This window comes from Passer domesticus, chromosome 15 (genome assembly GCF_036417665.1).
Source record: "Passer domesticus isolate bPasDom1 chromosome 15, bPasDom1.hap1, whole genome shotgun sequence".
In the NCBI taxonomy this organism is placed as follows: domain Eukaryota; kingdom Metazoa; phylum Chordata; class Aves; order Passeriformes; family Passeridae; genus Passer; species Passer domesticus.
This window is the reverse complement of record NC_087488.1, coordinates 7,308,491-7,333,789: the sequence shown is the minus strand read 5'-3', so window position 1 is coordinate 7,333,789 and position 25,299 is coordinate 7,308,491. Positions and strand designations below refer to the sequence as shown.

The 25,299-nt window shown below is 40.4% G+C and overlaps 1 protein-coding gene across 3 annotated transcripts in view; it reads left to right on the top strand.

Moving 5' to 3' along the window:
- Positions 1 to 410: 410 nt before the first annotated feature.
- The window catches only part of MRTFB (myocardin related transcription factor B), a 66,368-nt gene continuing 41,479 nt past the window's right edge, over positions 411 to 25,299 (top strand). For 2 of the 3 annotated variants that reach the window (XM_064390626.1, XM_064390623.1), the window contains exons 1-3: positions 411 to 520; positions 3,555 to 3,599; positions 18,165 to 18,338. In XM_064390626.1, the coding sequence (XP_064246696.1) occupies positions 18,185 to 18,338 (154 nt within the window). In that variant the 5' untranslated portion in view covers positions 411 to 520; positions 3,555 to 3,599; positions 18,165 to 18,184. Of the gene's footprint in view, positions 521 to 810; positions 942 to 3,554; positions 3,600 to 18,164; positions 18,339 to 25,299 lie in introns of those variants that run through there. The other variant, XM_064390624.1, reaches the window with a different exon arrangement.

Genomic DNA, 25,299 nt, shown 5'->3' with positions numbered 1-25,299 from the left:
GCTCTACAAGTACCTGAAAGGAACTTGTAGGGGTCGAACTCTTCTCCTAGGCAACCAGCGAGTACACAGTCTTAAACTACGCCAGTGGAGGCTTAGGTTGGACACAGGAGTAATTTCTTTCCAGAAAGGGTGATTAGACATTGGAATGGGCTGCCCAGTGGAGTCACCACTACCTCCCTGGAGGTGTTTAAGGACAGGCTGAACGTGGCCTTTAGTGCCATGGTCTGGTTGACACGGTGGTGGCTCGGTCTTAGGTTAGACTCGGCGATCTGAGCTCTTTTCCAGCCTCAAAGGCTCAGTAACCCCACCCCGGAGGCACCCAGGACCGCTCCCCTCAGCCTCGCTCTCTGAGGGCGCGAGTGCCCGGATGTGCCGCCCCGCCCCGCCCCCCGCACGTGCGCGGCGCCAGCGCGCGCGGCTCCCCCGCCCCCGCCCGCGGGCCAACCGCCGGGGCGCGCGCCCGCGGAGGGCGGTCCCGGGCGCAGAGCTCGCGAGAGGAACATGGCCGCGGCGGGCCGGGGTGAGCGGGGCAGCGCGGGCGGGGGGCGCGGGGCGCGCGGCCGGGCGCCGCCTCACCGGGTCCGCGCCCCGCGGGGCGGCCGCGCTGCCGCGCGCTGGAATGGGCCGGGCCGGGCCGGGCCGGGCCGCTGAGCGGGAGCGGCACCGCCGGCAGCCATCGCCGCCCGGCCCCGGGGTGGGCTGCGCGCCGCCCCGCCCGCAGAGCCCTCTGAAGGAGGGCGAGGGGGCGGGAGTGCCGAGAGCGGCGACCGCCCCCTCTGTGCCGGGGGCGGGCAGGGTCCCCGCCAGGCCGCAGCCGGGCACTCGGCGGGGCGGCCCCGCCGGGCCGCTCTGGGCCCTGAGCAGGTGGAGGTGCCGGTGCCCGCACCGCGCCGGCCGCTGCCTGCGGCCGCTGGAGGATGTGTGCCGTGTTATTATCTGCAGTAAGGAACACTCGCTCCCGGGGGAGGAGCGGGGCTGCGGGCAGCAGGGCGGCGCTGCGGGCCCGGCCCGAGCCCTGCGGCGTTGGGATGGGAGCGCCTCGCCCGGGGAGAGCTGAGCCCGCCGGGACCCACCCGTGCAGCTGCGGCGGGGCTCGCTGGGCTGTGGGAAGAACCCTTAGACCGGGGCTGTTAACGGGTTCAGCTCTTTTTCTGCGACACGCGTGGATTTAGGTGGCACTTGGTCAATCCTTTTTAGCGTGGTCAGGCATTGGAATAGGTTGCCCGAGAAGGTGGTGGAGTCACCATCCCTCAGGCGTTTGAAAGACGATGTGGCCCTGGGTGATGTGCTTTAAACCAGTGGCCGTCCTGGTTTGATGGTTGGGCTGGACGATATAAAAGATCTCTTCCGAGCCTGATGATTCCATGATTCCAGAATCAGCGTTGTTAACAAGTGTATCCAGAGCACCTGTATGCACAGATCCACATCGCGGGTGCAGGACACTTGGCTGATCCTTGGCAGTGACATTCTTTGGGACGCGGGGAGCAGGTGGAGAGCTGTGCTGCCGTGCCGAGCCTTTCTGCCAGCAAATATATTTGCCTTTGTTCCATTTATGTGGGTTTTGTATTGGTGTGCAAGTGTGCAGTGCAGCAAACTGCAGTTATTCAGTCTCAGTGCAGTCAGGGGATACCAGGGCTTCTGCCTGCTGCAGGCATTGCCTGAAATAAAGACTACAGGATTTAAAGTGAGTTAATTTTCCTGATATTTACTTCGTAGCTAAACAAGTATCTTTTTATGAATGGAGGTGTTTCAAAAACACCTCCGTAAAGTCTGGTATGTCAATATGTCTAAAATACATAAAGCTTAAACATCACTCATTTTTAAGAAAAAAGGCCAAGACTACACTGTCCTGTGAGTACAGCATGTTCTGAAGTTCTTGTTTATGGGAAGGTGTTCACACTTCCTCACACTGCATCTTTTCCTCTATGAGAAAAAAATGCCCAGGTTTTGAATTAATTGAGGTTTTAAAGCTTTCAGCAAAGGCACAGCTGGCATTTCATAAAATTATTCTTTTAATGTGTGACATTTTATGTTGTTCCTTCCTAAAGTTTTTGTTCCTGTGTAATTGCTTAGGGGAGATGTGACTTTGTGGTGTAACTTGCTTTTAAAACTTGTCTGGTAATGACACCAGTTATTAAGCAAATAAAAACAGCTGGAAGCTGAACAGCCTTAGTACATTATTGGGAGTACAGAATATCTTTCAGGATTTGGCAGTATTTAGAGAAGTATGGAAAGCTGAACTTAATGATGCAAATGAGTTTTTAGAAGCAGTCATACAATAACATGGCAAATGCCTTTATATTTACCTTTTGCTTGTCAGATTCTATTGAATTATAAGGTAGTATCAAACAGCTTTAATAGAGAGGGTTAATACGTGGATATTCAGACAAATTCAGTGGTTTCTATGCATAAAATACTTAAAAATTGGAACTTTTACTTGTTAGCCTAGCAATGAAATTAGATAATTGATGACACAATGGATTAATGTAATATTGGATGGGGAATATGCTTAGTTGAGGTTTGGGGTTTTGTAAACAGCGTTTAGATTACTCATGAAATGATTATTGGAAGGAAGAGGGAATATATTTTATCATAGGCCATTTATTTTTGTGGGCCTTTTTGGCATTTCCGTCTTGTAACCTCTTCCTCTTGTGTATTTTCCTTTTGGTTTTTTACATGCACAGCTTTTAACCTCTGTCAGTGACATGTACAGAAACCATAACATCGGCTTCAGCCTTTAAAAGAATTAAAAGTAGTCTGTTAGGATTTGTCTGTGGGATCAAAAGTAAAATTGTGTGGCTGGGCAGTGTCAGGGACGTTCTGAGTCTGATACCTGTGGGTTCAAAGCCAAAACTGGAGAACTCCATTAGTGTTACTGTATGAAACTGCATTTGATAAATGCCAGACTTTAAAATAACTGATTTTTAAACTTTTCTAAAAACACTGAGCAGTAGGTTTCTATTGATTTAATAATATGTGTCTGTATATGTATATATGTACACACACAGTCTAAAATATTCTAAAAAATGAAATGTTGATGTTGGAACAAGTCCATTTGAGTTGGTGACGTAGCAAAAAGACAAAATGTGGATGTGAACAGTTTCCTTTTTTTGGTAAACATTCCATTGTATTAGAATCTATAGAAAACAAAAATGTATTTCTCTTATATAATTGGCACTTCCAAGTGTGAAGACTTGAAGGAACTAGGGCTGAGTTTGTGTATTGCAGTTGAGTTAAAAGGAGCAGATGATGCACCTCTGGTACTGCTGTTCTTGCCAGAGGTAATTGGAAAGACAAATATCATCTTAGAATTTGAGCAGGAATATGAAAGGTGTTAAAAGATGTACATAAAGTGTATTGAAATCACTTTACTCTCAGGATTTTAACCTAATAACAGACTTTTACATCTGAAACTGCAGAAATTGAGAAAGCTGAACTAGTATTCTTAAGGCTTTAATTTCTCAGGTAGAACAAAATATGTAACTTTTAAAATTACGAATCCTTAAGACATCTTTGTGATTTTTGTTTTTCCTTTTTGCTTTCCAACCAACCAGGAATGTGCTGAAACAGACGCTCTAGAAAGGTGCTAGAGATACAAGGTAAGTGCTGTATCTTAAAAAAATTAAACTTTTTAAGCAAGTTTTTTTAAATAAAGCTGCTGTGCTATTTTTTTAGTGAGCAGTGTATCCCTTTAAGTTGTGCTTAAGGTTTTATAATCATGTTAAAATGGAAGCTTTTCCAGGAGATCTGTTCCTATACAAACAGAAATTTGGTTATATGTAGTACTTGTATTACATGAACTTAAGAGCAAGTTATTGTAATTTTATGCTTTGGCCTTTGATATGAGTGGGTTTTAATCACCTCTTAAGATTATGACTTAAATACTTATATGCTGATTAAACAATATTTTCTCTTTTTAAAGGACTGTCATGCTTGCAAGCCTTCACGATGTTAGCTGTTTTCCAAATGTGAATAGTTTTGATATTAAAACTTTGGCCTGTAGAACATTTTGTTTACTTTTAACAGTTTTTCTGCAGTGACTCAGGCTTGTACCAGCCCAGCACATCCAGAGGGACTCCAGACCCTGTGTGGTTTGGTTAAATCAATCCACTTACAGATGAGGAAAATTCTCTCTCAGAGGGAATCACCAAGGGTGTTGAATGGTTGCTGATAGTGCTGTTTCAGGAGGTGTTAGGAAGGGAAGTCAAGCAGTTTAGTAAAACAAGGAAGTTGGGTTATATTGACTGACACATTCTCAGTTCTGGAACTGTGTGCTTCTGGAGTTTAGCTGGTTCCCTAAATGGTGAAAATTCCGATCCTGCCCTTCCTTCCTCATCTTCAGTGTGGGAAAAAGAGGGTGGGACAGGTTGCCTGATTTTCAGGATAACCAAGACTTAAAGCCTCTTGATAGTTTCCACTGAGGCCTCCTAGATGAACCAGAGCATTGGTTCCAGCTCTACAGAAAAAGCAGACACTGCACACGACTGTCATGGCTGCTCCAGAGACTGGAAGAACGAGATGTACAGAACTGGATATACACAGAAGGGGGTATGTATCTGTAGCATTGATGTATTCCAACAAACCCCAGAACTGTGTTAGGCAAAAAATCCCAACTAGAAACACTTAAAGGTAGGGGAGCTTCCCCTGACCTGGAGGCAAGGTGTGTTTAGGGTTGTGTGCAGGCTCTATGAGGAGCAGGTTTGATTAGACTTGGTAAACCAGTTCACACTGCGTCCTCCTTTAGTACATCTGCAGCCTTTGGTTCTTACTGTGAATAAATCTGCTGCTTTTTTAGCTGCATGTCCAAAAAATAAAAGAGATGAACCACTGAAATGTAGACTATTTGCACTTGACAGCCATAAATGTTTATGTTTACTTCTTCAAATGAAGAAATGCTGCTTCTTATTCCATGTTGTGCTGTATTCCTAGCATTGTTTTTAAACATTTTTAGCACCTGAAGTTCAAGAGCCAGAATTTCCCAGTGTTAGTTACAGAATACAGCTTTTTTCAAACTTTCCTTCTGTGGCAGAGATTGATGTCTACCACAAAAATCTTCCATATCCTGAAACTCCAAAGCAAATGCACATTACAGAATTTATTGAAGTGTTCAGATTACTGTTATTAAATCCAGATGTTAATGTAACAGTTTTGCACTTGGGCAATAAACTAGATCTCTCTGATTGTTGACTCAGTAGAGAGTATTTTAAGATTTCATATTTGGTACTTGGCTTAAACATTAATTAAATGTTTGAAAAGGGGCTTTTACCTGGGCATGGTGCCAAGAGCAACAAAGTGAAAGAGAAGTCCTAGTTATGCTCAGTTTTGATCTTTACACCAACTAGTGAAGCACAAATTAACAAGACAAAAAATAAAGACAAAAAGGAAACCCACTGGTTTTCTAAGTGAATTTATGACATAGGTAGTCCTAGTTACATACCTGTGCAGTTGTGTTCATGTTTCCACATTTTGTGTCTAATACTGGAAGGCTAGGGAACAGTTGCTGAAAACTTGTTTACAAATTCTAGAGACATTAAAATTAGTTTCTTAGTCATTCTTTAAATGTAAAAGAGGTAGCTCATAAAAATTCAGCAGAGAAACTCATTAAAATGAGTTCAAATTGTTATTGTATTAAGTCCAGTTAATACCCAAAAATGGTTCTTACATCTCATGTAGAGACAAATTTCTCAATATTTCCTACACAAAAAAGGTAGAAGAGACACAGAATTCCAGCTACTGAAGTTGTGTTTAATTACATTGCTGCAATGCTTAATTTTGTTCCCTATATTGCTAAAATTGAAAATGTATAGCTTGGTAAAGCTGCAATCCAGCAAAGCTTTAAGCATGTGTTTCTGACGCTGAATAGGTTGCACAAAGTCAAACACACGCTTAAGGCTTTTCATGATTTAGGACCACGTGTAAGTAAAGCTTTCAAAAGTAGTTTTGTGACATGGGCAGAGCAGTGTGTGTGACAGTGTCTGTGGTGGCTGTCTCCTTACAGTTCTGGTCCTCACTGCCCCTGCACACAGAGCTGCACTGCTGCAGGCCCAATTCTGTGTGCAGGTGCTGTCCTGCATTGGCAGGGGTTCAGTGTAAGATGGGAATTGGGGGTTGTACTTGGCTGTTGTCTAAGGGAGCACCTGATGTCACCCTTAATCTCACGTTGTGTTTTTAGAATGCTGCAAAGTGCATTACCAGTCTTCTTGTACATTGTGCATTGGCCAACAAGGCATGTTCCCTTGTACATGGGTGGCTGGAGGTGTGAAAGCAAAGGAGTGTTTGTACTTTTATAATCTTCCCTTGGAGCTCAGGCAGGTGAGGTCTCAGGATTGGTGTATTCTGAGAATGGAACTTGCTGAATATACTGAGATGGTTATACAGAAACTCATGGGGATCTCCCTGTTCATTAAGGTTGGCCTGAATTCTACCATTTGTGTGTTTTTTAAGGAGTTTTTGAATGGACTAATAAATCTCTCTAAACTATTTGCGAGTGTATTTTTTCATCATAAATCACTTGGTACACTATTTTCTTTTACGATTTCCTCTTTAAAAATAAAATTTTAAACATATTTGTCCATGGAAAGTACAACTAAGTCAGGTACCAAAAAAGAAAAGCCTTAATGTTTGGCTCATGTTTTTGATAATGTTTTTCAGTATATTATTTGTACTCTTTGTACAGCTGTACTCTTTATAACTGTACTTAGTATATTTATAAGGTTTTTGTTAAAGACTTGTAACCTGTATGAGTTAGGAGTTTATAGGAACAACTGGAAACCTCACCATTTTCTACTTAATGTTTTCAATATTAATTTCATTTTCAGTGTCTGGACTGCAGAAGGTTTTTAATACCCAGTTTATGAGGGTAGAGCTCCCTTATGGTCTTTCTAGTAAATAATTAAAGAGAAGTTACTGCTTTATTTTGCAGTCTGTATTATTTCTGAATTTGTATGGGTTAATTACAGTAATGCTTCTTTGTGTTAATGTCTAATACAGCAGCGCTCAATTACAAAGTACTGAGCAAATACTGTCAGTTTTTGCAAAATATAAACTGTCTCTATGGTTATGGGAATTATAAGTCTTCCAATGTGAATCAAGCCCTAAATAATTCTCTCTATATCTTTAGACAGTTTTAACCAACTTTCTTTGCTTCTATGAATAATAGAGTGTAATTTTTGATTTCTTCTGGAATCAGATCCTCCCTCCTCTGCCAGATGTTCCACCCTTCCTCTGTTCTGCCAGTTAAACCATTTGATGACTCTTTTACCAGGTCCTGCATCACAAGCCTAATTTTAAAAACTTGTCATGCAAAATTGGTAAAAGAGAAAAGCGGAATCTCTTGGAAAGGGGGAAATGCAGGTGGTGAGAACCTGCTCTGGCCCATAGTTCATCTTTGCTGTCCTGGGAATGCAGTGGGCAGGGGCACAGGTGGGAATGTGGAGCCAGCCCCAGCTGGACCTGGGGGATCGGTAAAACACTGGGACTGCTCCCCTTTGCTGCAGAGTAAACCACACTCACAGGAGACCCTTGGACACAGTTCTACACCAGCTGTTCCTCAAATGCCTGGGGCAGTTGGGGCCTGCAGGTGGTGCAGAAGAGAATTCCACAGCATCTCCCATCTGCCTTTGGGTTCTTGGCATCAGCAGTAGACTTTGGAAAGCCTAAGCCAAGCCTTGTGCTGGCTGAGGAACATGGTCAAGAAAAGGTTATCAAGGAAGGATGGTATACAGAGCATTTTTGATGGGGAAAGCTCACTTGAGGTGATTTAGTGGTACATGGAGGATAGAAAAAATAGAGAATACAGGAATAGAAATCAGGAAAGTGGGTATTGAAGTGATCTGGGGAAAAAATAACTATGGTCTGACACTAGAAAACAAACAACGAAAATAAACCAATAGAAAAAACTCCTTGGCTACAGTATTTATATCTGATACCAGATTATATTTAATGAATATCTTTTTTTTCATCACATTATCAGTATTTTTCAACAGTTTCTAATAAAGCTTTGTAGTATCTTTTTAAAATATTTTGAGTGCTGCTCAAACTACAAGAACTACAGAAAGTAAATGTGTGACAGCTGCTAAGTGCAGAAATTTGTAATCTACTGTAAACAATTTTATGTTACCATCTATTTCTTACTTATTTTTAAACAAGCAGCTTTGTATGGTATGAAATATTGGAACACAATAGTTTAACAGATAAGACTTCTTTGAAATTGGCCTTAGGCAACATAAACTCTCCTGACCCAGAGTTTCTGCCCTATTAGTCTTTAGCTCATTTCAGTAGGGAAAATGGAATTCAAGTTCGTTTTAGCTTTGGAGATCGTGAGAAATTGGTTCTTAAAGTACTGAGGGCATGGACTGTGGATTATAGCATTAACTGTTTGGAACATCAGAGTTTTCAGGCACCATACTAATAACATACTTTCTGTGATTATTTTAGAATATGGGTGTTGATCTGGAGATTAGGCTTCATCAGTTGTGATCTTGGATCTGTATTTATAAAGAAGCAATAAGTTATTTTCCTTCCTGTAGTCTTACCCTGTTCCTTGTTAGAAGAAATGTGTTTGATTTGAAAAGTAAAAATTTGCCTTCTGTTAAGTGAAGAGTGTAATTTTTGTCTTTATCAAATTATTTATTATGCTGTTAGTCATAATACTATGTGTGTGGTATATCTTCGTGCTTAATTGCCAGTGTTTAGGAGTCTCAGGGCTGGGATTTTGTGGTTTGTTGTGGGATTTTTCTTCCTGGAAGCCTGCTGAACTGTATGGAATTCAGCATTCTTTCAGTCTGCATCCTTGTTGTCTCTATTAAAAAAACCCCCGGCTTTAGTTCTTAGGAAGATGCTGTAAGGTGTAAATCTAGTAGAAGTGATATAATTGCATTCAGGTTGTGGCCTGTTGTCACTGCTGTATAAAAATGAGGCCATGTAACACAATGTGGAATGAGAAGTAAGAAATGGGAAAGAATAGTGTAGGTGAACTCTAAGCACTTGGTGTTAATCAGATAAAGAATGCACAGTAAATAGCTGCTGCTTGAGATGTACTGCAAGTTGATTTATATATTTTTTAAATTAAACATTAATGTGTCACCTTCTAAGTTTTCCTGTTGTCCATTAGCAGATTAAATATTAAAAGTTTCATTTTCAGAAGTTGGGACTAACAAGTTGACTGGTTTCCATGGGAGCTAATTCAAGTTACTGTTTGCATTGTTAATACCTCAAAGCAGCTGTGTTGGTCCAAGTCAATATGCAGCAGAAGGTTTGAGAGAGAGAGATTTTCTTAGCTCTCCTAAGGTTGTGTGTAGGGACTGCTTAATTGAGGACCTTCTGTACCTGTCACTGAATTTCAGCTCAAACATAATCATTCTGATTTTTGCAAGATTCCCTGAATTGAAGTTGTTGGTAATCCCTAATTACACTTAGATTATTTTGAATTAATGTCTAATTAGCACTTAGTTTATTGCTGAATGTAAATAGTATGTTAAATTCTGTCCAATAGAAGTTGATTGTATTTTTAAAGACAAACTTAACACCAAATATTACAATAATAAAATAATTACAATAATAAAACTTTGCTAATCTTTGTAAAGTGTGTAAATATAAAAAGAAGAAAAATATAGATTTTTCAAGAAATCTCATCTACTAGAAATGATTGTGCAATGTTCAGTCTTGCTTCTGATAGGATGTAGAAAGCAGCACGTTCAATGGGAGGCAGTCCTGCAGTTCCTTCCTTTGATTTGAATCCTTGTGCTTTCCTTGCTTTGTTCAATTCAAGGGCTTGGTTTGCAGGCAGTAAAATAAACAGAGTAGCACCTGCAGCTTAGTCATAAATGGGAACATCTCGCAGTATCCAAGCAAACAAATGAAATCATGGAGTCATCTAACCTTTCCTGAAGTGCCTTAAGAGCTTTACCAACATTCATTTTTAAGATGGACTGCTATTTTGGCTATCCAAGGTCTCTGAACACATAGAGGAATTGGGAATGATTATGATCCAAATCATTGATTAAAGTTACTAATTATTGTCTGAGCTATCAAATACGTTTATTATACAAAAACAAACACTTGGGTTTTGATTTTTTCTATATTGGAAACTTCAATTACATTCTTCTGGCTACACGTTATGTTTGCTGGCCACAGAAATTCATGGAGCACATGGGACCTTACTAATTGCTTTCACAAAGTTCTGTCATAGACCAGAAGAACTGAACTTGCTTTTGAGCAGGTTAATCTGAGTTGATGTCACAATTACTCAAACACTCCTGCAAATCACTTCATATTAAAACTGAAATTAAGAACTTTGGGATTTTTGCTAATTGGAATTCAGTTAAGTTGCTTTGGAAGTTATATGTCACTATGTTTCATTGGAAAAAGTATTCTTTAAATATGTGGATATTTATGAGGGTGAGAAACCAGGAGCCTCATTAGTTTGCACACCACACTAGTGCAGATAGCTCCTGTTTGGTTGGTTTCTTTGTCTTGCTAAATTTGGGTGTAAAACTAACCTTGTGTTGCTTTGTAAACTCAGCCTAAATGCATTTGTTGCCAGTGTTAATGTCAGCTTTTTGAATTAGAGTATTTAAGCAAATTTAGAATATTGACAATCAACATCATCTGCACAGACTGAAAAATAGGAATGTCACATTTAGATTTTCTGACCATTTGCACGTAACATATTTCCATATGTACAGCAACATGTAATCAAGATACTACTTCATGTTTTGCCTATCTAGTTTTAAGTATTTTTATGAAGCTCTTTATTTTAATAGAACTAGTGAGGATATGTCCTATGACAGCTTTGTATTTATTTAATCAAGTGGAACCAGCTGAACCACTTAACGTTGCCTTAAGAGGAGCATTGTTTATTAAGAATGTCCACAGAAAAGATGAGATTAAATCAAATTATGTCTGCTCATATGGTGATTAAAAGTAAAAAGTTGTTGAGGACTGCCTGAAGTCCTTCACTTACAACAAGTTATGGGTCAATGTTTTCTACACTTCAGGTGTTGTGGCCAGAATTCTGCTTGCTGCTGAGTGCTCGGGCAGCAGCTCTTAGGGAACATGGACTTAGTTGTAGATGAAATAAATCATTGTCCTCTCATGATTTCAGAGCTTTCAGCACAAATCTTTGTGAACTCTGCTGCAAACACTGCAGGTTAACACAGCATGGCTTCTGTTTATGAAGCCTTGTGTCAGTAGAAGGTAAATTGAAAGTTGTCCTGGGTTATCAGGCTTGTTAATGGATGTTTGCTTCCGTGCTGGGTCTTAAACAGTTCTCTGGAGATGAGCATCTCTTTGCAGGGTGGAATAGCAGAGCAGTTCAGACTTCTCCTTAAAAATGGAGGTTGTTGACTGTGTGTTACCTTTAAGAGGCAGCTAATTTTAAACTTTACTTTTTGTTTAGTCCCTCAGACTGATTTATTGATTTTGGTGCACACTGCAGAGTTTCTCAGCTGTTTCTTAAAGAAGGTGACATAGTTGACAGTTTTATATAATCAGTAAACAATTTAAACATCACTTCTGTCTGAAGGTATGGGTTCTGTTTCAGTCATGACTATTGTGCATATTGAACCTTTGCTTTCTATGTTTAAAATACTTGTAAAATGTTTAGCATTTTGAATAAGTTCTATTATTATAATTTTAAAGCCCTTGAAATGTGAATACAGAAGATAGTTGTAATATTTACAACTACTTAAAACATTTGTATGAAACCTTAAGGTATTTAAACACTAAGTTTCACAACATTGCTGTGAGGTAGATTCTTTCCAGTGAAGGTTTATGTGTAGCCCGGATTTCACGAACTCTTGTTTGAACAGGTTGGTTTGAGAAGGCAGTAATGTGAGAAAAGAATAGATAAATCATCTCTATGGCCCCGCACAGCGACAGGGTAGGCTTCAGTTTCCCCACACTTTAATGGAGCTGTGGGAGGCTGCCTTTATTCCTCACAGCCCCACACTGCAGGGTAATTGATTTGCACTTAGCAGGGCTCAGCTCCCATTACCAATTACTGTGATTTTTTTTTCCTGCCTGGAGGTAGCAGTGGAGGGAATGTATCATCAGGATTCTCCTGACTCATCCCCAGCCTCTGTCCAGGTACAAGTAATTCTCTATACGTTACCTCATGGACAATGCCACTGTAGCTTATTCATTTTTCATTTTTGGATCAGTCCAAAGATTTAAGATTTAAAGACTTCCTCTGAAGAATTAGTAAGAGAATCTCAATGTACCATTATCATCAAAATATGCAGAAGTGTTAAATGAGTTTCTGGAGGTCTTTTGGTGTCTGTTCAGTGGTATTAATTTACCTAGAGTAGACAGTGACAAAAATTCAATCTCAGTTATTTAATAAAAGTGGACATTTTTCTGCAGTATTGACCAGCCCAGTCCAGGAGGACTCTGTGCTCCTGGAAGAAATATTATTCCAGGTACTGGAACAGTGAGAAGCGTGACAGGACTCCAGTTTTGTCAGATACTTCTGCACACTGTTTTTTAAAGAAATGAATAGTAATAGTGAGTTTTTCATAATGCATAATCCAAGGTGATTACTCATGGTTAGTCAGCTGCTGATATTTCTCATCTTTTTCTGCTTTTGTATAATTACCTTCATAAAAATAGCTGTATGATTTAAATCCTTATTGCCCTGTGTTTGATCACAAAACTTAATTAATTAAGTTTATCGACACTGTGTTTTAACTGTAAGATTGCAGTTTCTCTTTCAGTATGGTAGTTCAGTGTCAGTTTTCATGTCAAAGTTCCCGTGCTGCAGTAAGGTGGTGTCTGCACGAAGGGTGTCAGCCCAGCAGAGGTGAGGCTGTGCCTGTCCCATCGGGGCTCGTGCCCCCAGCCCTTGCTGCTGGGCTGGGCTGAGCAGCGTCACCCTCTGGAGCCCAGCCTCTCTGGGGCTGCTCCAGGAGCTGATGGAGATGGAGACTGCAGCCAAGCCATGATTTGTTTCTGTATTTCTCTTTACCCCTTGCTGATAGGCAGCATGCCGAGAGCAGCCATCCTTTAAAACCCAGCATCTCTTCCTCTCCTTGGAGCGGGTGTTCCATCCCCGGGGCTTGTCTCCGGGAAGTGACTCCCGTAGCTTCCAATTCCCGGACTGTTCAGTGAGCTGAATGTTCCCGACTACTTTGTTTATGTTCAGCTCTGACGTGTGTTGATCCTTGGGAGAAAGGAGAGACTGAGCATTCCAAGGGTCTGACCACTGGACTGGACTAATTTGTAGCCTAGGAAGGAAGGTTGCTGTAGGCTTGTGTAGGGTCTGCTGCATTCTGAAAGCACAGTCCTTGCCCTTCCTCATGAGAAGGGAAGGGGAATTGCCAGGTCAGCCTCAAATTGTGACAGCTCACATTCTCTCAGGTCATTAGTGCCCACTGCTCAAATAGAAGGAATATTTAAAACTATAACAGCCCCCAAAGTGCTTATTGGTCTCAGTGTCAGAAACCACTGTTCCCACTGCACAGATCACCAAGTCTTTCCAGGCACTAACAGGGAGACCAAAAAGCTTAATGGAATGGCCTGCCTTGGCAGCTGATAGTTAACCTGCTGGATCTCACACTTTTAAAGGATCTTTTTTAGTGTTTTCTGATACATTGAAGAAAAAGGTAAGAAAAACGAAGCAAACCCAAAATTTTACATTTCGGGTATTCTCCTCACTAAAGGTTCTGGTGTATTACAAACTGCTAGAGTTTTAAATTTTGCTGAGTTTTATAAATGGAGAAACTGAGTGCTCATATTCACACCATGATTCTCTAAATCCTGGAGCTGATATTGCTAATATCTGATGATATGTTAATTCAATAATGTACTGGGTACAGTGACCCAGGTTTCTTGAAGGTGTGGGTGAGTGAGCAGTGTTAATATCAGCCAGTTGACTTGGCCAAAGCTTTGTCATTCTTGAACTGTTATTTTGCAGCAGATTGCTAAAATAAAAGCTGGTTTACTACTGAAGCGTCATCCAAATTTCAGAGCTTGTGCCAAATAAAATACCAGTTCTGGTGTCTCAAGTAGCAGGGAAGTATAAGATTATAAGATTTTTCCAAGGAAATGCATTTTGTCTTTTGAAGATAAAATGTTTAAAAATAAAAGGAGCGTTTGTCTTCAGCAGTAAAGAAGATAGCAACCACCTACAATCTGTGAGAACACTTACATAAGGCTCATACATTGTACAGGAGTTCTGGTTTGGCAGTGCTGGAACACTGTTCCTATGTACTTGTCAGGGAAATGTGAACTGAAGCTCCTAGCAGTGCTGGTGCAGATTCTATTTTGATAATGTATTCTAAAGGCTAAGTAGGAAAATAATTTTTTTCTAGTTTTCACTTTACTACTCTTAAACATTTTGCTCAATTCTGTGTTAAAAAATAACTAAACCAGCTACCTGTAATCATTTAGGACTATTGGAACAATTGAATAATGTGATTTTTAGTTTCTGGAAATAAGTTGGTATTATGCTTTCCAACAGTTCATAAGCAGAAATTGTTTTCATACCTAGCAGAGTGATGGCTCACACAACTTTAACTTCAGGTGTCTTACTTGCAAGGAAGGAAGCAGAAACCCCCTGAGTGACGACTGATTTTTGTCAGATCAGCCTGCTATAAAAGGTGCTTTCTTGGGTTATGTTAAGTAGAACATTGAAACTTTAGCAGAATGGATTTTTTTAAATTGTGTTTTGCTGTACACATTTTAACTGTTGAGTTTCAGTTATGTTATTAATATACTTTGTGTATAGGTCTGCTTCAATTCAGGGTTAAACAGATAATGATTACCCTCTGTAAATGCAGATAGCAAATCTGGAATAATTCTTTGGAATTGAGGAAGCTTCAAACAAATGAGAAGGGGAGGCAAATTATCTTTAATATGAAATGTGAGAGTATAATGGGCTTTATATTCTAAATCAGAGGTTTCTCAGTTTTGCACATGGTTGCTGGATAAAGTGTTTATTGTACAGGGTTTGATTTTGAACAAGGTGAACAAATGTTTTCTACTGCTCATTTTTGTGTTTGCATTGTTGATGTACAAACAATTGGTTATATTAGAAACATCAGAATGAAATGGCTTTTGATGATTGAAAATACATGGGAGACATTCTGCATATGTTTAATTGAGTTTTATGTGAAGTAAATGCTGCTGCACCTGGTGCTAAAGCAGTTGTATTCATCTGGAGCAGTTAAAATGAATGTGCTAGAAAATGGTAATGGTTTATTATCAGACATGCAGCAGTGTGAAAATACGTTTACAGAGATGTTTGCAGATGTCTTTCATCCTAATTTATTTATTGTTTGTTTGTCAATATATTTATTCAAGTTATTTTTAAGTTCCTAAATTAATTTTCTCAAGCTATAAGGAAAACCTTATGCCAAAGGCAAACTATTGATATCATGGATGCCAAGTTCAGGAGTTGTCTTCAGAAAGTTGAACAGCTGAATGAATTCTTTATTAGATTCTAATAAAACAAGATATAAGAATCAAATTAATTGTTTATATTTTATTACTGCAAGTCTTCAATTTGTCATCTTTATAATACTTTTTAGAAGTTCTGTTCATTTATTCAGTAAGGAGCTGTAAGAATCCTGGTGTATCTATGCCAGATGTTCATGATGTAGGTCATTGATTTTTTTTTCCCCCTACAAAAAAACCCTGGAAATGTTGGGTGGGGATGTGTGTTTTCCTTTTTGGGGGAGGTTAAGAGAATTTGTTGTTCTTAGCTCAGAAATATTTCTGTAGTCTGATACAGCAGCAGTTCATAAGTAATAACAAAAAGAAATGAGAGCAAAATGTGGTTTGAGATATGGGTAAAGAATTCGAGGAATTTAAACTTTCTGGGAATTCTAGAGTGTCTTTTGTTCAAAGATTATGTAGCAGCATAGCAGTAGGGTTGTTCTAGAGTTAAAGGATCATTTGAGAACATACCTGGGTTTTTAGCAGCCTATCTAAAAGATTTAGGAAAAGGGAGATGCAGTATCTGGGACTTTACTGTGAATTGGAAAGTTTAAAATCAAGGTTAGAGTTCTGCACTGGAGAACTTTGGATTTAGAGGTTTCCTAATGATGACATTCACGTACTGTGTGAAACCACAGTGAAAATAGGGTCCCGAGAGTCATGATCAGCAGGAGAAGAAATTCTGTGTGAACCAGGTGGGCAGAGCATTCATACTGAGGCTACCCAGAGGTGATGAAATCAGCTGCTTTGGAGATTTTCAGAAGCTGACAAGGCAAGTTCCTGAGAGCTGGTAATCCCATGAGGCAGGGGGATGGACTAGATGACCTCCAGAAGGTCCCTTCCAATCTGATCTATTAATGTTCAAACCACAGATCAAGCACATTTTGTGTGGGAAGTCAAACTTGTTTTGAGTTGTGCTGCTGTGCCGCAATCAACATCATTTAATTGCATGCTGTGTTCTCAGTTGGATCTGGACAATAAATCCACATTTCTGTACATGCCTGAAACAAAAATTAAGAGATGGACATGTTAGCAATTCCTCAGTGCATTGTAGATGTGGTGAAAGTCAAGCTGGTTCCATTCAAAGCATGTTTACTTATCTGTCACGGGGAAAAAAAATTAGTCAAAGCTAACCTGCTGCATAACAAATGCTAAACCTTAGAAAAAGTAGGTGTTTCTTTTAATTTCATCTGGTTTGAAAGCATGAATACAGCTCACGTGACTTAATCTCTTTGAAAAGTGACTCCAAGGCAACTCATAGCTAGTAAATTGTGGATAAAATGCTGTGAATATGAACAGAAAAGCAGCTAAATTTTCAGTTAAATTCTGCTCTGAAGAGACCTGCCTGGTTAATAATGTACTTAATTTGTATGAGTGAGTGGGAGTTTGAGGAGAGTGTAATGTCAGGAAATCGAGTGAGAGCTGAGTAAATTATGCTTCTAGAAGCTAAGAACAAAGAAGAAAAATCTTGCATAACAGTAAGTTAATGTCTTCATTTAATGTTAAAACTCCAGTTGGTAACTAGGGAAAACAATGAAAAATATGCACTTAACAACGATAATTGTTCTATTTAGGTGCATATCAAGTCAAGCAGTACTTGCTTATATTTCTTATTTTTCAATTCACACTTGCAGAACATCATTCTCTACCCTTGTGTAGGCCATTCTTCAATGGTCATGATAATTTTTGTCATCTTGGTTTTTTAAATATCATGTTAACACTTGAAGTATTTGGTATTGATCATTGAAACATATATTGCACTTTCAAAATTCTGAATACACACCCTGAAAATATAAACACCGGTGGTGTTTATATTTTGAATATTTGAAGTTTAAGGCTGAGTATGGTAAGCAGTTGTGTTTCTTAAGAAAAATGATTAAAAATTAACAAAAAATCTCACAATAATAAGACATTTCCTCATTTTTGTGGATCTTTGAGTTGTTAATATTTCATATCATTCAAGTTTCCATGAATCCAGGAATAGGACTTAATTGTAGTCCATATTGATTTACTGACATTTAAAGACTTGATAGTTCTGTGAGGTATAAAAAGCATGTACCAGTAATTCATACTTCTGTCTGTCTTTACTGTAGATTAAGTACTACACTAATGATAGAAAGGAAGGACATAGTAAATTGGGACTTTTCTTCAGCTATTCAATAAGTAGCTAGTGTGAAGTTAAATTAATTTAAAAGTATTCATGTCCAAAAGTCTTCCTTGCTGGAGAGACTGAGGATTAACTAGTTCTGGTATAGTCCTTTGGTGGTGTGAAGTCCTGTACAAATACTGACAATGACTTGTGGTCTGAAGGAGCGTTGTGCAGGGCTTCAAAATATTAAAAGCCATTTGTATGTTAGCACAATAAATTAATCCAGCATTCTCGAATGGAAGCCATTGTAAAAAGGGATGTTGTGCTGATATGCGGGTGGGAACACAGGGTGGGGCACACCTGGACATCCATGGTGAGGGCTTATACTGGGTGATGTTTGTCAGTGTGAGCGGGGAAACTGCCCTGCTTTCTGTTAAATTGCCTCTGAATCCATTCCCTGACCATATTTTTGCCAACCCCGTAATATTTGTGGGAAATCGGTAGGTAGTGTCCGTAACTCTAAAGCTGAATTGTGCGTGCGAAGGATGTGCCCAGAGCCCAGCTGCGGGGGCAGGGCCGTGTGTGCTGTCTGTCGGTGTTGCGGGAGCAGAGAGTGACCGGAGCCGCGTTGTTTCCGCAGAGCGCCGAGGCGAGCCCAGGATGGAGCCCGCGGGGCCGGCGGACGGCGAGGACGAGCCCGGGCCCCCGGCGCGGCTGGCGCCCAGCCCGCACAGCGAGGCCGTGGCGCACGAGCTGCGGGGGCTGTCGCTGCAGCCCGGGCCCTGCCTGCCGCCCCTCACCGAGCGCAAGAATGGTGAGTGACACCGGGACCGGGAGCGGGGGGCACCGGGCCGCGACCGCCAGGGATTCTCCTGGCCGCCTTGCCACGTCCAGGTGCTGCGGGATGTTGGGAAGTCCCGGGAGCTTCAGCTGCCAGGGCAGCTCCTGGAGCAGAGCAGGCACTCTGGAACCTAGGATGGAGTTGAGGAGATTTTTAAGTTTTAGTTTAAAAGCTAAGTTTTCGTTTTAAAACTACAGCTGGTGTATACTACAAGTATTGGTGAAATATTTTTGAGAGTTGTATTATTATCAGACAAAAAGGGATAATTTTCAATAATGGGGTTTTGCTGTATAAATAATACGTAATTAATGTTTTGCGTTCTAGCCTACAAATTTTAATTCAATATTAGAATACTTCTGGAAAATATGTTTTTTCTTAGTTTCCTGTAAAATGGATGAGGTAGGTATCTGTGTCCTGTCAAACCTCCAGGAGCAGCCAAACTATTGCTCATCTCTAAGTTCAGATTTAGTAAGTTTGGTTAATTTGGTTAGGAACAATTTTTTGTAGAAATGATGAAAGAAGCAAATTTGTAAAAGTGAACTTTGAACTTGATGGATTTGCATTTAAAGTAGTTGTAGTAATTTAATATTTTTACTTTTTATCAAAAATTGGGTATTTGCAAGAGTATTTTAGCATGTCACTACTTTATAAAATCTATAACAATAAGATATGGCAGTCACAGAAATACAGTGGCACTTAAAAAATTCTGAAATGTTTAAGGGTATTTTTTGGTAGGATATTTTTATGCAGGAAGCATTATGCTTACTCTGAGCTCTGGTAGTGATCCTTTAAACCTTTTGTTTACTTGAATGACTCTTTTGGCAGTAGTCCATTAGGAGGCTGAACTGTTCTAGTGTTGTTCTGCAGTGTTGTTAAGCTGACTTGCACAAGTTAGTACAGAAACTGTGTTTCCAGCTTTTCCAATGTCACTGCAAGGGTAGGAGGCTTCTGCTCTGGTTTGGTTTTGTTTACCATGGAGGTAATCACAGCATGCCTGCGTGAGCCAGCAGTCACTGGAGCTGTTACTACCTTCTCCCTTTTCACATTTTCCTCCTCTCCCCTGCCCTCTGCCCCAGGGATCCCAGTCACAGAGCAAAGCAGGAGTAAGAGTTGGGGTGGGCAGAGCTCGGTGGGTTTGCTGCAAATTCTCATGGTTAGCTTAAGCTCCAGTGGAATTATTGTCCCTTGAGTTTACAAAGGCACATTTATATGCTGTGCCAACTCTGTCAAAGAGGTTTTAACTTCCAGCAGAGGATCAATAACAAAACAGTTGGAGTGCATTAGGAGCTTAAGATTTTCTAGTCACTTATTACATGCATATATTTACTCCCTGAACAAAGACAAGTGGATAATTTTGGGAGGTGGATGTTGTATGTCTCCTGGACTGTCATAATTTTAAGGCTCTCCTATTTCATTTGAGCTGTTTTCAAGTTCATGGCTGTGGGCAATACTGTATTGCTAATGAAACTAATTTCAGGTTCTCATTAGTCTGCATCTTTCTGGATAATTAGGCAGTACATACATTGCATTGATCATGTAAGCATGTGCCCTGTGTATTGCAGTGGTTTTCCATGCCTGTTCTCTGGAGGCCAACTCTTGCTCCACTTGCTAAAAAGCAGCAAAAGTTCTTATTTCATTGGTTCTGCTCTTCACACTTGTCACCTCCTGAGTGATGACAGAGATGTGTCTGTGGTTCTGGCAGTCTCCTGACAGCCATGGCTGTACAGTCCCTGTCATGGGCAGTGGGCCTGCTCACATACATGGAGTTTGGGAAACAGGCTCTGCATTTGCATCCCTGCCTGAAGGATGCCAGGTTGGGTCCAGTATGTGCTTTTTAGGCAAGATGCTGTGTCCTTAGGAAGGACAGCTTGAGGGAAAAGTGACATGGATGAGGCTCTTTGGAAGCAGGAGGGAGGAGACTGATGCCTGGGTGTTGAGTTGGGCTGTGGTGGAGGAAGGCAGACAAGAGTAGCAGCAGCGTGGCACGGCCCAAGTACCAGTCAGAACAATGTGCTGCCCACACACTGCACCACAGTTTCATGAGCTTCTGTCTGAGAGCCAGGAGGTGGCAAGGGAGGGAAGGATAGGCTGTCTGCTGCTGACAGCAGGAGGGTGGATGGGAATGATGCTGCCTGCAGCTTTCCAACCTGCTGTTTCAGAGCCAAGTGATGGGAAGGGATTGCGATGTAGATACCATCAATAAAAGGAGGGAGTGCATGACCAGAGCTTTTTGCATGCTGAATTAATACTTTTCCAGAACCGTGAGCATGCCACTTTGGCTGGAAGAGGGAGCTCTGAAGGGCTGGGTCTGAGGAGCCATGCAGTCATTATTTCCAGGAACATGTAAAACAGAAAGCTCCTAGCTTGTGTGTTACAGCAGCCTCTCTTGGCTCTGCAGTGGCTTCCTTGACTATCTCATTGTGCCAAACTCTTCTTGTGACAGTGGCCGCTACTTTCTGAAAAAGAGACATGTAAGTTGCTCTTGTGCAGTTGTCATCCACAGGTGGGAGCCTGGTTATATTCTTGTAAAATGAGTGGGTAAGTGGCTGGCACCTGTCTGGGCCATTGACTGCCCTTCAGCTCTGCATTGGGCCATAAATCCCGTCAGAAGGGGAATGTGCCCATTCCCTGCCCTCTGTGTGGTGTGAGAAGCAGTTCTGTTCCAGGCAGTGGGGGCTGTGAGGTGTCTGCTCCTCCAAACTCACAGCCAGCACAAGAATGGGATTGCCTCTGCTTCTCCTTAGGGCTGTGCATCATGAACTGGAGGAGGAAGAGAAGGTGGTGCTGTGCCTCCCATGGCTGGCAGCAACTGTTCTCCACCAGAATTGAGCTAATTCTGGGAGAACAACCAAGAGTCTTGGATATTTTGTAGGAAAAAAGCCTTGGGACAATGAACATCTTAAAATAAAAGCAGGACTGGTAAAATCTCAATTAGGAGAAAGCAGTGCCTCTGGCTGTGTGAGAACAGGGACACTCAGGAGCAGGGACCCTGAGGCACCAAAGGTCAGGTGAGATTTGCAGCTTCCTGTGGAGTTGGAGAGCTTGTGGGATACTGTGGAGAATTCAGGGGAAGATGGAGCACACACACATGCACACACACACAAAACCCAACACAAACCCAAACAAAAACAAATACTCCAAATGTGTATATTGAGTCCTCCTAAGGGACCAGTCGAGTCAGCTGGGAGACACAGTTCTTAAAATAACTGAATGAAATCCACATCCCACTTAACCTAATGGTATTATTTAAATAAATTTGATGATCCAAGGGATTTTTTCTGGCATCTAAGAGTTGTGGTATATTAGTTTGCCTGTTATCTCTTATCTTCCACTCCCTCAGTATGTAGCACTGGTAACATGCATTCTTGGCATAGTTTTATGGCCTCTGAACAAATTCTCAATCCTCTGTGCAATTAATAGATTTGAACTGCAAATTGGATATTAGGGAATCAGGTGAGATTTGGGACATTGTTCTTGCATCTGTGTATGACAGGTTTTTCTCCACTGCTCTAAGATCAGTGATTAGGTGTGTTTTTTCCTTTTGTAATGATACATAGGTAGATCACTGTGCTTAGAATTTATTTTCTTGAGAGAAGTTGGAGAGACACAGTGTAGAAGAGATGGCTAGTGGAAAGACTAGAGAACAACAAATGGAAAACTTAGTTCTGATTAAAGTAATAGCTTGGCATGGGATATAATTGAAAATCATTTTAAATTCAGCAGTTTCATAATCACTGAAAGCAATGAGATCTGGAAAACAGCATGCAGATATTCTTATTAACAGCACCACCACCAACAATAACATCAACAAGCCAAACATAAAAATCCCCCACAAACCAGACCTCAAAGGAAGTGTATCCTGAAAGGCCTATCTAGATAAAGAAGTGCACAATTTCTGTAAGCTTACAGTAGGAAAGTGTGTGTGCATTTATAGTGTAGTCATAAATAATGTGTGTGTGGTGGTCCAGAGAGGCTGTGCAATCTCCACCCATGGAAATACTGAAAATCAGACTGGGCACTGTTCTGGGCAATTCTGTTCCAGCTGACCCTGCTCCAGCAGGACTTGGGGATCAGGGGATCTCAAGAGGCTGCTGCCAGCTTCAGTGATTCTGGGGCTTGTCTTTCCCTTAAGGTTTTAATAGCCCATGGAACATCCAATGCAAATATTCTATTAAATAATATTTTCTAAGAACATGCAGCATATTGTAATTAATATATATTTGTCTTTATGCTTTGGTTTTTTGGTGGTGCTCTGTTTTTGGGGGGAGTTTGTTTTTGGGGTTTTGTTTGTTTTTTTAACATGTCAGTAGAAAAACCAGAAGTCCCTCGGTCTCCCTGTAAAGATTTGAATGTCATCCTATCTGTTCGAGAGGAGAGCGCAAACTGAGTAGGTACTGATTTCCCAGTAAGTCTGTCTCTGTCATTGGTACTGCCAGTTCCCACAATCCTAGCATTCCCAGGCCATCAGTCAGTGTCTACAAGGAACAATTTTCAAATATTAAAGCATGTGAAAAGACATACAAGCCAAAACTCAGAGATCTCTAGGGACTGTGACCTCTTAAATGGAATATATTCTGACATTTTCACAGGCTACATGAAAGAATTCCAGCAGGGTCATTCCATTTGGTAAACTTCTAAACAAACATTCCATCATTTTAGTTTGATTTATAGATATTATTTTTTTAATTATCTGCTTATTGTGAAGAGATTAACACAGGAGACATGACCTGTGACTGACTCAATTGGAGGCATCTGGTATATGTGAAATCCTGTTTGAGGGCCTGGCATTTGAGTGATTACAGGAGATACAGAAAGCATGTTTTCCTTTAAAGAGATCACTTGATCAAACTGTCTTATTCTGACCTTTTCTCTTGAAATTCCTTGTGCACAACTAAATGCATAGCTAGAAAAGAATGTTAATTTTAAATTCCACTGTATAATTGTTTAAATTTGTTAGAACTAAGTCCTAACTGCAAATGTTGTCGTTGAAGTGTCAGTTTGTGACAGAGTCACTACAAGAAGGTAACATGGAGCAAACAGAACTGGTAATTGGTATGCAGCACTTATTACATGCAACTTTTGCAAATCAGAGGTACCACAGTGGATGACTAAATATTGTCCTCTACAGGATATATATGTATGCAGTTAAACGTAGATTTGTATAGTTAAACATACACAAAAATGCACATTTTTACGTACTCTATATACACATTTAAAAACATGTATTCATTTAGATGTCTATATGGGTAAGACCAAATGGAAGATAGTTTTCATTTAAGCAGTGAACACTGCCAACATATGTCCTCCCTTAAAAGGAATTTGTGTGGGTTTTAGTGGGAGTAGAAGAACATGCAGACTTATAAATTTGACATCACTGTAAGCATTTGGTATTTTTCTGGGAAGGGTGACTGAGGTAGATGGTGACCATTATTTGTCTTGTTTGGGTCTTTTTTGCCACAATGGTGGAGAATATATGCAATACAGAACTCCCCCAAAACAATTCCCCTTAATTAATAATTTGATGTAATGTTCTTCATGTTTATAGAATAGAATATATTATAATTGGGGTTATGTAAACTGAAGCCTTAGTTTGTGTAGTTAGAGCACTATTTTCCTATGTGAAGAAATTATTATTGAGATCGAGAGCTAGATTATCCTAATACAATATAAAGCACCAAGATATTCATCAAGGTGTATGTAAAGCCAAGGTGAAATAGATATTTGAGTAATTAGGCTTTTTTCCCACTTGAAAATGTTATTGTGGTAGTGAAAGAGTTTAAACACCCCAGGGCATTTGGTTAGGTTTTGTTTTTCTTTTTGATGGGATTGCAAAGGAATGAGTTCCATATGATGTGAAGAGTTGGAATGTACTGTTAAAGCAGTTGTTGCTTAGTTACTTGGTGTTTAATAAGGTTGTGAAGCAGCTCCCAGTCAGTGATGTCACTCAGCACATCCCTGATGCTCACCCTGATAAGGGTTTGTTGTGATGGGCAGGCAGGCACTGGGGAGGTACCGTGGGGCTGCATGTACTCCTGTACTTTGGAATTTTGGTTAATATCTACTAGACACTTCCACTTTTTAAATAACACTTCTGCTGTGGGCTGAAGGTTGGCAGAACACTTGGAGTCTGCTGCAGAAGAATGGAAGGAACAAGCACTGATGACCTTAGATGTAAAGCAAACATTTGTGAAAAACTTGTGCAATACGTTGCTCTTAAAATGAGATTCTGGTTTGTGAAACGGACAGAAATGTTCCATTCTGAGGCCTTTTTATTCATTTCACCCACTCTTATGCAATATATTCAACTGTAATTGAAATTCAAATGAGAGGTACTTCTGCCCTCTGAAAATAATGCAAATTCTAACAGATTTCATTTTCACTGAAACCAGGAGCTTCTTGTGTGTCTTTTACTTCATCTTCTGATTTGGACACACTGATGCAGTTTGTAACAGAGTTCAAACCTGTAACTGAAAAATACAGCATTCAGGATTTAAGATTTTCTTTCAGCTGAGAGAGATACTTTGGTTTTGTTGTTTGATGGAAACCAGTCTCTCAGCCTCAAGTTTGTTTCTAGGTCATTATAGGTTTCTCTGTGATTCTCAGTTTCATTTTGCTATTTGTAATGTTAAAAACAGCTCATTTGAAACAGGTACATGCTCAAATTGCAGAGGTTTTATGTCCAATGTTTAGTTTGGAAATGAATGGCTCTCTCTATTACAAAACAGTCTCTATTTAAATAGTAAGCAGCAGAAAGAGAAGATGAAAAATTTGCAATTTGAAAAAGTTTTCTGCCTGTTTTTAACAATGCTGTCAATTTCAAATGACAATCCAAATTCCAGCTCACTTTCAAACACTGATCACAAAATCATTTCAAACTCTGAGTGGAGTTGTAAGATCCCAAGCTTTTTCTGCCCCTAATCTATATTGTGTAATT